The 13105-nt window shown below is 49.6% G+C and overlaps 1 protein-coding gene across 1 annotated transcript in view; it reads left to right on the top strand.

Moving 5' to 3' along the window:
• Positions 1-13105, top strand: part of PODXL (podocalyxin like) — a 42126-nt gene that overhangs the window by 18149 nt on the left and 10872 nt on the right. The window contains exons 2-4 of the mRNA XM_057380903.1: positions 9076-9960; positions 12157-12317; positions 12806-12871. Coding sequence (XP_057236886.1) covers positions 9076-9960; positions 12157-12317; positions 12806-12871 — 1112 coding nt within the window. The remainder of the gene's footprint in view (positions 1-9075; positions 9961-12156; positions 12318-12805; positions 12872-13105) is intronic.

Below are 13105 nucleotides of genomic sequence, written 5' to 3'. Positions count from 1 at the left end.
AAAGCCAGCAAGGGATGATTCATCTTTTTTTGGGGGGTGAAAAGCACAGGGAACTTCTTCTCTGTCTCAACAAATAAATCTGTGTCCCCAGACACCCTYGTGGTGAGGATCAGGGCTGGGGAAAGGAGGTCAGGTCCCCAGGAGGGGCTGCTGTGATGTGACAGCTCAGCCCTCACAAGCAGAGCTGATGCTTTGGCCAAGCAGCTCTCGGTGTTGGCTTCTCCCAAAATCTCCTTGCCAGCAGCTCCTCAGCTCCTTCACGCTGCAGTCAGCTCTGGGGAGAGGTGGTGAAGTTCCTCCAATCCTTCTCTCACCCTGGAGAGAGGTGGCAAAGCCGGGTGGGATCTCCACGTGGTCAAGGTGGAATTCCTCATCCAGTAGCTTGAGTCTCTTGGTCCTTCTCATGGACCTGAGATTCCTCTCCAAAAGTCAGACAAATCTAGATTTTTAACCTATTTTTAGCACTCATGTTCACAGACAAAAGCCCTAAAGACTATCTTAAATACAGAATCACAGAATCACAGAATCACAGAATCACTGGGTTGGAAGAGACCTTCAAGATTCCGAGTCCAATCCATGCCCTGACACCTCAACTAAACCATGGCACCAAATGCCACATCCAATCTTTGTTTAAGCACATCCAATCTTTGTTTAAACACATCCAGTGATGGTGACTCCACCACCTCCCTGGACCCATTCCAGTGCTTTATCACTCTTTCCATAAAAAACTTTTTCCTAATATCTATCTAAATACTTACAACAAGGAAGAAAACCCCCAGATATTCAGTGTGTAACAAAGTTCTGCGTTCTTACGGCTTTCCTGTGGTTTTCAGTGTTGTGTTGATTCATGGCCTCAGTTTTGGGACAGAAGCACCTGGGCTTTACCTTGATCAGAGAGACTTTTCTGGCCCATTACTCCGTATAAACCTTGAGTTTCTTCCAAAGTCCTGTCTGACTTTTGTAGAAATAGAGGGGTCTTGGGGCTAAATGTACCAGACAGGTGTCCTTCACTGACGGGTGATTGATGCAGGTCACAAACCTTCCTTCGAAGCAGCAAAGTCATCACAGGATAACTCCAATGGCATAAAGGATTGAGGAACAGGACAGGACCATGGTCATTCTCTGTGTTTTGGAGGGGCTAGTCAGGCTGGGATGTGAGGTTTTTTTGGCTCATGCTCCCCACATTTCCACTCCAGCAGCTCCGGTGCAGTTTCCTCCACGATGAAGTGTTTCTGGCTGCAGAGACCCCAGCTCACCCTGCAGCCTGGGAGAGGTGCAGGGCTGGAGCCAGGCCCCTTAAAAACCCCATCAGCTGCTGATGGAGGAGGATATTTCCAGGTTTAGCAGTGAAAAACACCCGTAGGTTGCATGGACAGAGGTGTGCATGTGTGTTTGTGTTTGTTTGCCTCCTTGACAACCTCCTGYGAAGGATTTCGGAGCTTTCATTTTCCACAGTGGTCTTCCTGTCTCCTTCTGATGGTTTTTTCATCTTTCCCTGTGCTTCTTAGATAGCCACAGATTTTCCATGAGAAGAGTGGTGGAGACACAATCTTAAATAGGATGTTCTATGTTTATCCACGAGAGAGGCTGGATTTCCCACTGCTGGCATTCCTCACCTCTGGCAAGAGGTGGCCATGGGATGGAGAATTGCCTGGGATGGACCAGTTGGGTCTGTCTGAGTGAAAAAATGCCACAAAATCACAAATTTCTGGCAAAACCCAGACTTTGAGGAGAAATTCAGGAGAGCCCCAAGCGTGGCATGGAGGATAATTCAACAAGAATGTTTTTGAGAAGGTGGGAGTGAGGAACACTGAGATGCTCCTGCTCCCTCAAATCCACTGTCTGGTCATTAATTAGTGCAGCAAATGAACCCATTTCTGCCTCCCCAAATGTGATGTTTAGAGGGACCAAGGGAGGGAGAAGGAGACAAGTCAGGGCTGCAGGGAAAGAGGAGTGTGGGGAGATGTGCCTTGGGATGAATATTTTTAATATTTGTCGTACTTCCAAATGAAACAGCAGATAAGCTGAGCTGGCTCGAATATTTGCAAGAAGAGCTGATGGGRAATTTGTTAATGAAGCAGGTTTCTCATCAGAAAATGCCAGTTCATCAAAACCTGGCTTCTGGGGACAGTCCTGGCAGGAAAAACATATCAGGCTGTGGATGGGTTCCTTGGTTGAAACCAAGGAGGTTTAAAGGCTGTTGTGTGGATAAAATAAAGCCAGGCAGGTCTAAAAGGGATGACAGAGCAGCCAAAGCTCATGTGAGGTTTGCTTCAAGTCCCRTTCTCTGGGGCTCAGAGTTATTTGTACTCAATAAAAGTAGGAAAAACTTAAATTTTTCCCAGTTCTGGAAGCAGAATGGCCTTTTGGCTACAGCAGGGATGTGACTGACTGCAAAATGCTGCAGACTGAGAGTCCTSAAGGTGATGCTAAAATGCACTGAGGACAGATCTCCTGCTGAGGGGTGTCTCCAGGCTGGCACTGGAGTAGCAAGCCCTGGATGCTCCTCTCCATCTGGAAATGAAGCAAAACTGCTCAGGGCTTGAAGCACATCCATTTCCCCCCTGCCCTGCTCCAAGTCCAGACAGTAAGAGTTTATTGTGAAGGTTTTCCAGGGCACAGACTGTGACTGCAGATTCCTTTAATCTGACAGCAGAGAAGAGGGCACTTGTCAGCATTATTGCCTTGATCTCACTGTCACTTCCAGGCACGATCTGAACAGCAGCAATTCGAGGAATTTTTTCAACAGAGTCTTTTTGCAGYGGGGCAAAGGAGCTTCCCTGCTGACAATAAACCCAGGGCTTTAAATCTCAGTCCAGGCACAATCACTCCACAGAACCCCAGAATGTTTGGGGCTGGAAAAGACCTTAAAGCCYATCTCATTCCAAYCTTCCAYTATCCCAGGGTGCTSCAAACCCCATCCAGCCTGGCCTTGGGCACTTCCAGGGATCCAGGAACAGCCACAGCTTCTCTGGGCAYCCTGTGCCAGRGCCTCMCCACCCTCACAGCCAAGAATCCCCTCCCCTGACCTGCTGCCCAYRYTTCTGTTRATGCAGCCCCTTCCCAAGTGCTCCTCTAGCACTAACCAGACCCAGCCATTCGGTCTCATCTTTGAAATTTTGCAGAGCAATTCTATCAAAACTGTTCAGCAGCAGTTTTGATTCTGGCAGGGGTTTGGAGAGGATATGTCTGCCCTGGATGATTGGGCTGCTGGATTAGAGGCTCATGCTCTGGCAGCTGCTCTTGGACCTTGCCTCATTCCCTAACCCGGGAAGCCAAGTTGATCTCTGGCCTGGGTGAAACCATTTCATAAAGCYGGTGGTGAAGCTGGCAGCAAAAGGGTCGGGTGATGCTCATTGGGAAAAGTATCTTGAGGCATGGAGAATGCCAGGGTGGTGTGTAAACCATCCTTGTGCCACATCCCTGACTAAAATCTCAGCAGGCAGCTCAGGAAGACTCTGTTTGGATCTCATCTATCACTAAGCGATGGGAGGGAAAGAACCTCTGCACAGGCAAAATTAAAAAACCCTGTGAAGTAACGATTTTCCCTGGTAGGCCAGCTTAATTCCAGGATAAATAACACAGCTCTGTGATATTCTGCCAATCTGATCCCTCTCAGAGTTTCAAAAGGAGGTGACAGATTTCCTGTCCTCTGCAGCCACTGGTCTCTGCTGCACCTCAGCTGCATTGCAGCGGGTGCACGAAACACTCCTTGCTCCCAGGAGTTTCTTGCAATGCAAAGAAAGGTCCAGGAGCTTCCTCATTTTCTCTGGAAAATGCTGTCCCCTAGGAAAGGCCACCCCCGGAGCCTCAGCCCCTGCTCTCCCTTTGATGAACTCAACCYGCTGCCCCTGTTCAATCAGGAAAGGCTGCAAAAAAGGGGAGGAAAATAGGAACTTCCTTCAGGGCCTGGCTCACATCCCTTCCCCTTCCCTGGGCTGCTCAGGCTCCTTGGCTTTCTCATCCCACCTTGGGAGGAGCAGGAGCTGGCGTAAGGCTCCGAGCCGGGCTCAGCCCGCCGGCGTGGGGTGTGTCACCCACCATTTCCTAAGTTATTCTTTTGAGCTTCCTTTTCTCACTATTAATAGAATTTCAGCCAATATCTGAGCTGTTTCAACAAGGTGGACGAGGGGGGCAGAGAGGGGGAGGCGTTACCAAAATAGGAAGCGGGAAGCTGTTGGGCAGGGAATTAATCAGAGGAGGGGATTAATGATTGGATTCGGGTGGGCTRTGGGAGGATGGACAGGACGTGTCCTTTCGCTTTGCCTTTGAGCCCTCTCRGTTCTCTTTTTGCTCTCCAAGCCCTGACATTTCCAAAAAGCTTCTCCCCTGAGTGCGTTTCCCAGCCTGCAAAACTCCACGTACTCAATGACAACCAGAGCGTCACCCCACGGGRTGGTTAAACTGGAAGAGATTCATTTTTGATTAGGTATTAATAGGAAATTAGGTTGGATATCAGTAGGAAATTCTCCCTGTGAGGGTGGTGAGGCCCTCAGAGRAGCTGTGTCTGCTCCATSCTTRRAAGTKTTTGAGGACAGGGCTTGGAGCAACCTGGGRTAGTGGAAGATGCYCCTGCCYGTGGCTGGGGGGTGRGCTAGAGGGTCTTTAAGATCCCTTCCAACSCAAACCATTCTGTAATTYGATAATTCCATGGCTGGTGGWGCACAGCAGCTSAAAATCGTGTGTGTAGCTGATATTTCGAGGAGCTGTGCTGGCACAGAGCAGCTCACCTTTCCTTCCACATTTTGGGTGAGTTTTCACCAGAGAATCCCCAAATCCTCCCCATCCAGGAACACCCACGGTGGCACTCCCAGCCTCCCAAAGGGGCTCAACGAGCCCATCTGGGCAATCAGTATGAAGGGAAAGTTCTCTCYCCCGCTGGCTGTCCCCATCCCAGACACACCATATCGCAGGCAGGTCATGGGATACACGTATCCGGACATGAAATCATGTTTTTGCAGCGGACTCATTTCCTCCTGTTTGGCCTCCGAGCTCGCGGATGCGGGGAAAGCTCTCGCCCTCCTCCCACAGATCCACCCCACACCCAGCACCAGAGATTTGGGGTTTCTGAGGGGTTCATGCCAGAGGACAAATGCAAAACTTTAGACTCACTGCAGCTGAGTGCTGTCAAAATACCCCCGTAGCTGCTAAACGGATCCCATCTTCCCGAAAATGTTGGAATTGGTGACAGTCCAGAAAAGTGACATCCAAAAAAGCAGCCTTGGCGTGCCAAAATGCAGCCAGGAAGGTCAGGGGCAGGTAGTTTTTTTTTTTTTTTTCTGCCTTCTGGAAAACAGAGTGAGGGACTCTGGCTGAAATTCAAGTGGAATTTCTTTGGGAAAGGGTCTCCTCTGGATAAGGGGAGYGATAACTTGGAGGATCTCTCCTCCACCCTCCTCCTGGATGTGTTAAATCCTTTTATCTGTGGGGCTCATGGGCGTGAAGGGATCACTTGTTCGCTGCTAAAGGACTTACTGTATCTTTTGTGAGTGATTTTCATGCTGAAGGGGCACCGAACATAATCCTGTGCTGTCTGGCTGTTCTTACCAGTGGCTTTCTCCTCCTTCAAGCAGATCCTTTTCGTTTCTTCTGCTGGGGACAGTTGTCAGGCAATACTGGCCACMAGCCCAGGCAAACAGGGGCTCATTACCAGCTATTACCTCTGGGTCCACCACTGAAATTTGGCACAGGCGGCCAGTGAGGGAGGAAGAGATTAAAGAAAAAAAAACATTTTCTGGCATTTGAAAGAGATACAGTACGTGTGGAAGGAAAACAGTGACTCTCTGGATTGCGGTGCTTGTTCTGTAGTTGTTTCTGCTTTGGAATTAAGTTTGCAATGAGTTTGCCTAAGCCAGGCTTTCTGTGGGTGGTGATCCTGCAAAACACCAAAAAATGCAGTTTTTTTTAAATGAAATACATTTTTTCCCCAAAGCTGCAGTAAGAGAGTCACTGGACAAAGAGCAACATTAGGCTCAGTGCAATAAAACTGCAGAAAGGTCTTGAGCCCCGTGACTGCAGCAGCACCTTGTGCAGCAGCAGTGAGAAAACAGTTTCATTTAATGCAGCTGAGGAGAAAAGGTAAATGTTGCTGACAGAAAGGTGCCCAAAAACCTGCAGGAGGTGTGTGGGGATGGATGGTGTTTTCCCCAGTGGGAGAGGATCTCACCCAGCCATAGCAGCAGCTTCTCTCCACTGGKGTGTGGTGGGTCCAGCCCATGATGCTTGATCCCAATTAAATCATTGGTTCTGGCTTAATGAGGAAGAAGAAATGGATTTTTTTTTAACATCTCTTGACCTTAGTGACGAGGAGCACTAAAAGTGGGTGCAGGGATACAGAAAGATAAAACACAAGTGAGCTTTGTGGGCACCAGCTTGAGTCTGGGTTCTTCTCCCAGTCTGGATTTTTTTTTTTTTTTTGGGCTGTGTCACTCTTTTTGCTCCAAATGACCCCAGGCAGGGCAAGCCTGGAGGATCTCCGATCTCTCCATCAGCAGAACAACTCCCTGTTTTGGGTTTTTGCCCTCAGTTTTTGCTCAGAGTGGTAAAACCCTATCTGTATCTCCCTGGGGYGGGACGGGGAAGTGCTGGGGCAGGGATCCTGGTTCCTTGGATCACAGGGTGGTCCCAGCTGGACACCATGACAGGCATGGAGCCAAGCCATGGTCCTGTCCTTTTCTCTTGGACTCAGTTGAATGGAATTGTCTTTTTGACCTCTCCTTGGAGCCTTTAATTTCTGCCCCTCTGGGACGGGGCCGGGGCATGAAGAGGAAACGAGAGCAGTGGGGGATTTCCTCCTTCCTTCCTTCCAACCCTTTCTTTCTTTGTCTCTTTTGTATTGTTTCTACCTTTAGGGGATTCTTTTTGTACCTCCTTTGTTGTCAGACCCCCTGTCAAACTTTTACACTCTATTTACGTGTACAGACCTATTTTGTGGCTCACTGGTCTCTCCCCAGCTTGGTGCAACCACCACTGATGATTTAAGCCACACAAATTGATAACACAGCTGAAGGTCAAACCTCCCTCCTTTCTTCTGCACCTGGGGTTTATCTGTCAGGACCCTGTGATGGTGTTTTGCTTCCTCACCTCTTCTCCTCYTGCAGACACTGGTCAGCCTATAGGAAACATGACTTATCTCCACAAAAGCCCTTTTCCTGCAGATGTAATGGAAAGGTTTTCCTGCAAGCCAAATGTTTCCTAAAATAATTCATGCTGCTACTTTCAGTCAGGCTCACATTTTGACTGTGTTTTCAGGAGTGGCTGGTGGGGAAACCGTGTTTCAGGAGGAGGTCTGAACTTTTTCAAGGGCATGGAGTGACAGAACAAGGGGGAATGGCTTTAAAATGGCAGAGATCAGGGTTAGATGGGATATTGGGAAGGAAYTATTTACTGTGAGGATGGGGWTGCCCTGGCATGGRTTGTCCAKAGAAGCTGTGGCTGCCCCTGGATCCCTGGAASTRTAAAAGGTTGGAAAAGCTTGGAGCCACCTGGGACAGWGGAAGGTAGAGGGGGTTGGAATGAGATGATCTTTAAGCTCCTTTCCAGTCCAAATCAGTCATACTCTGCCTCCCATTAAATGGTCAGGCAGTTGTACGAGCTGATCATTGTAGGCCCCTTCCAACTGAAATTATTCTATTCTATTCTATTCTATTCTATTCTATTCTATTCTATTCTATTCTATTCTATTCTATTCTATTCTATTCTATTCTATTCCATTCCATTCCATTCCATTTCATTCCAGGCCCATCTGTAGCCCCTCTGCCTCCTCCAAACCCGCTCTATCCCCAGGCAGCTCCCACAAGACCTCAAACCTGTTCCAGCCTCCCCATCCCAATTCCCAGTTTCCAGGTCCTTCTCAAGCCAGATCCTGACATGGTGGGATTAATTTTTCCCACCAGGACCTTCAGCTTCATCAGATCTTTGATGCACAGCCAGGCTCTGTAAAAGAAGACACTTTCCCTGTGTGCACAGAGGAACAAAGCAGATCTCTGGAGAGCAGCATTAGGCTAAAAATCAAACCTTGGGAGTGTGACTCCTGTTTTGGAGGGTTGGAAAGAATAAATGAGTTAGAAATAATATATGAGTGGGRAAAATAATAGCAGTTCTTCTGCAGGGTCCCCAAAAAGAGGAACCTTCTCCCCMAATCAGGTTGTTGCCTTGACTCCAGATGGATCCATGGATAAATTGGCTCAACATAGCCCATGGCTCCTGACAGGTGGAAAATAGATCAAGCCTTTGCTGGGGTGAATTTGAGCAAGAGTCCAGGGCTCGTGGTCACCATGTGGGGAAATGATCACTGTGGCCATTGCTGGAGCTGCTGCAGTGGTTACAAACAAAAACTGAGCTGGGTTTTTATGGTGGTTTAGCAGTGATAATACCCTGATTTGGCATGGCAGTGCATTGCAGAGCTCTCTGCAGTGGGAGAGCTCAGTCCTGTCAGGTGAGTTGTCCTTCAGCTGCATCCCCCACTGGGCAACGGCTTCATCATTTGAAAGTTTAGAGCTTTCTTCAGAAACCAACTGCAGATATYTCAGTACGTGACAATGTGAGCTATCTGCTTGGGCTCAATGATCTTGGAGTYCTTTTCCAGCCTCAAGGATTCCATGGTTCTGTGTCACCTCAGCCCTTTGGGGGTGTGAGGGACCCTCAAAACAGGGATGGATGAATGCAGTCAGTGCATCCCTTGAGCTGTCCCCTTACAAGGGCTGGATCTACTTTGTTTTGGGGCCTCCTTGCAGGGTTTTGTGTGGAAGTGGGTGGACCTCCCATCCGAGGGAGACCCATGTCCCGAGAGCCAGCAGGTCTTGTCCTGCTCTCACTCTGAAGTCCTCTGTGAGTCTGGCAGTGTTTGGAGGTTCCTCAGCTCTCTTCCTCCTCCTTGTCTTCCTCTTTTCTGCTTTCTGCTGGACACACTGACACCAGAATGCAGAATGTGGTGCGACTTTGGAGAGCACGAGGCAAGCCCTGAGCAAATGACTCACTGTGCCAGTGTTCACTTCTACAAACACCTCTTCTGAGGAAAAACCAAGGGCAGTTTCCTCAGCTCAGAGTTCACCTTGGCATTTTTACTTTTCACAGGTGTCAACTCCCAGGATAACGCAGATTCCATAACCACGACAACAGCCACGACCACAGCGGGAACCACCACGGAAACCACCACGGAAACCACCACGGGAACCACCACGGAAACCACCACGGGAACCACCCCTGCAGCCACCACAGAAACCTCAACAGCCATCTCCACGACATCCACCTCAAATGAAATCACCACCATCGCCACTACGACCAAGGAAAGAGCCACTCAGGCCACTGTGGCAGCACCCACCACTGGACAAAGCTTCACCACTGCAAGTGACCCGGGAAAGACACCGTCCCCCACTACAACGTCACCTGTCGTGGTGGCAGYGACCACCCCCACGACATCTGGGAGCAAATTGCCCGCCAGCACCGCCACAWCTGGCACATCTGGGCAGGACAGCTCCTCCCACAGCACCAGAGCCCCCACAACCGCCCTGGCACCAAGCCCCACCACTTCCCAGCAGCCCAGCAGTGCTATAGCCAGTCCAGGAAACCTGGGGACCACCACGGCTGTGAACCCCATCCCTGCTAATGCCACCAGCCCTCCAGGAGCTGTAGGRGCTGCTGGCACATCCTCTCCCAGCACACAGCCTCAGGGAAACCCGCCCAACACCACTGTGAGCRCCGCAGCGCCGGGGACTGACCCTTCCCAAAGCTCCAAGGAGTGTGTTGTGCCTCCTCCCACATGTCCCATCAATCAGACTTCTTCTTCCAGTTCTCCAGCCCAGGGACCAGCCCCTTCCATGAGTCCTGGAAGCACCAACACTTCTGTTACCCCTCCAGTTGGATCCCCATCCCTCRCCACCACTAAAACACCTCCGATGTCACAACCGGGCAGCAACGACACGGTCTCAGAGGCACCCACCACCACAGCTCATGGGGCAGGTAACAGAAGAATGTTTCTTGTGCTGGGGAGGCCTTTTTGTGTTCTCTTCCTCTGGCTAGCCTAAACACCTCCTGTCATTATGGGCTGTCACCACCTTGTCTCATTTTAGGACTTTCCAGCGCGGTTGTCTGTGTGACAAGCGGGTGTTTATGTCCCTGCTGTCCTCAGGGGAGGTTGAGTCAATGCAGTCAGGGAAATTCAAGGAACAAATCAACTGGMAAAGCTCAGGCATTGGTTTTTGGATGGACCAAAGTGTGCCTGAAGCACCATCAGCTGCAATGACTCGATCCCCAGTGAGGGCAGATGGGAGCAGCGGTGAAGGGTTGGGGACTGACACGGGAGAGCTGGGGAAAAATCTGACAGCCCCCGGAATGCTGCCCCTGGAAGATCCCTGGGGCAGCTGACAGCTTAGGGAAGGCTGTCTGGGCATGCACAGAAAATGAGCTTTAGATGACTAAGGAGATTTTGTGGCTAAACTCTGAATTTACAGCYCCTAAGGAGTCTGACTTTGGTAGGACGTTCATCCGTGCTGCAGCTTTGRCTGCTCGCTGCTGTCTAAGCAGCATTAGGAGTGTCCACGTGCAGTTTAGGGCCTTGCTGGACACYRTTAAGATGTTTTCTGTGACCTCTGGAGYTTTACAGAGYCCTGTTAGTTCCTGAGTTTCCCAGTGAGGCACACTTTAGCCTCCCAAAGTGGTTTTTTTTTTTTTTGTCTGGCAGCATTTACAGGGAAKTCATCACCCTRTAATGACCYTGTCACCCACTCACCCTGTCACCCTGTGGGATTGTGAGGGCTCCACGGAGCCTTTCCAGCTTGGTTGGGATTGTGGGTTCAGCTCACATCTGGCTCTGAATAAAAGCTGTGATGACACCGAAGCCCTTTGCTATCTTCCCCTGGAAAACGCTCTTCTTGACCCAATTTCYAGTTACCTGGAATAAACACTGAAGCCACTCAAAAACCATCTCCACCCCCCTCAGCCTCCCAGCTGTTGGCATCACTAAATGGGCCAAGGTTTTATTGCCAAGGCCATCTTCAYTGGCTTCCCCCAGTGGGTGGGCAGGAGTGAGGTGAAATGGGTATTTTCATGAAGGATTTTCTTTTTCCTTCCTTTCCTCTCCCRCTCCACAGGACTGCTCTCCACTGAAGGATGATATATAAAATTATGTTAATTCAAATTTGGCCTCAAGCATTAAGCCTGAAGAGGTCTAAAAAACCCTTTATATTTAATAAATAGCTGACAGAATGCATGAGAAACAGATGGCTTTGGAATTAATTCTCTCCTGGAGCCTTCAGAATGTGTCTGGGAGAGAAATATCCCTCATCTTTTCTGCAGGAGAGGCAGGAGCCKCAAAAAGCAAACAGGCTGTGAACATCCTGTGGCATTTTAAATCTCTTTGTCACCACTTAAGGATCAATTAGGAACCCAGGGATGAAGATCCACATCTTCAAAGGGATCTGGGGAGGCAGGAGGCTGCTGTGCTCCTYGCACTGCTCCCACTGCAAAAACAATTCTAAGATGTTACAAACCTTAACCAAATCCTCAGAGGTGACCTCAGAGATCAGAGACACCTGCGTGGGGCTGGTAAATTTGGGATTTGTGCCCTTCTGGATATCAGGCAGGACACTCCAGGCTGTCTCCTGTACRACCAGGCACTGTTTCTAAGCTTGYCACCCTGKAATTTTTCCATGGAGGTGCAGCCAKCAGAGGTTATGGCATTTAATCCCCTCCTAACAGAGGTGGGTGGCAGATCCTGGGGAGCCAGRTCTGCCCCTGTCRAGGAATCTCCATGGAAGGCATCCCAGAAAAAGTGAAATTGTGAAAAGGCACCCCAGAAAAAATGAAATGAGGATCACCTCATGCTTCTAAGTGTTTACCAGCTACCCACACACAATCTCGTGGCTTTTGGTTCCTCTCTCCACACTCTGATGGGTTTCAGCAGCAGAAAATAAAATCAGTAATTAYATTCTTTCCATATCAAAGTTAATTTTAAGAAAAATAAAAATTGAAGAAGCAACCTAAAGCSTCTCCAGCTTTTCACAAAACGAGCTTCAAGGCAGAGTTAGAACTAAAAATTGTTTTTTAGCTGATCAGTGACAGAGCTGTGGCAGCTCTGTTATCCTATACTGTGTATAGTAKCCCCTATACTGTGTCAGTGTCTGTCTGTTTGTTTTTTGGTGCATGTTGGGGACCCAGACCAGAGCACCCAGGATGGATCTGTATCAGACAAACGCCCCAGTGCCTCCCAGAGCCCTGACAGTGCCCATCCACCGGCCCCAAGCCCGGGGAACCACACAGACCTGACAGGGAGCTGCAGTCCTGGCCTCCCGCACCACAAAGTTTCTGTCCAGAATGAGGTAATGGCACCACGGTGGGAAGGTGGGCACTTTGCAGTGGTGGTAATTTGGCTGCCAAAACATGTGAAATCTGCAGCTCTTCTCGCTGTTTGTGTGTCAGAGAGACAGATCTGCCAGCAAAGAAATCCCAGTTGTAGAATGACAGGACTTTTTGGGGTCGGGAAGGACCTTTAGGGGTCGTTTGCTCCCATCCCTTTCTCCTGTATCTTTCCAGTGAGGAAACAGTGAGGATGGGAATGAAGGGGAGCGTGTCCAGGGGAGGGTCTGGAGCACCAGGAGGGCTGAGGGAGCTGAGAAAGGGGCTCAGCCTGGAGAAAAGAGGGATCAGGGGGGACCTGGTGGCTCTGCACAACTCCCTGATAGAAGGGGACAGTTGGGGGGCTCAGGTTCTGCTCCCAGGGAATGAGGGATGGGCTGCTGAAGCAGTGACCAACTGCCCTTCCAATCTTTGGCCACCACTGAGAGTTGYTTTTCTTCTGCCTTTCCAGTTCATCTGTGAAGACCAGGTGCAGCTTACCAAGCCCACCATTCATCTGAAAGAAGCCAAAACCTGTGTAAGTACAACTGCTTTGATTTCTGGGGAGAATTAGCAGCTGTTGGAGGTCAGATTTTAACCTCTGGTGCTCTGAGCGTGTGAGAAAATGATCAGAAATGAGAATAATTTCATCAAGATGCGACCAGTGTGAAATGGTGAATGCAAACCCRTGCTCAGCAGTGTCACCAGTGGGGGATGTGGCAGGAGGTGAAGAATGTGGTCTTCTCCAAATAGAAGGGCCAGCTGAGCCCAC

The sequence above is a fragment of the Malurus melanocephalus genome, unplaced genomic scaffold (genome assembly GCF_030028575.1).
Source record: "Malurus melanocephalus ecotype Western Australia unplaced genomic scaffold, MMel_1.1 scaffold_477, whole genome shotgun sequence".
Lineage (NCBI taxonomy): Eukaryota > Metazoa > Chordata > Aves > Passeriformes > Maluridae > Malurus > Malurus melanocephalus.
Note: the sequence above shows the minus strand (reverse complement) of the source record. Positions and strands in the feature narration are given on the sequence as shown.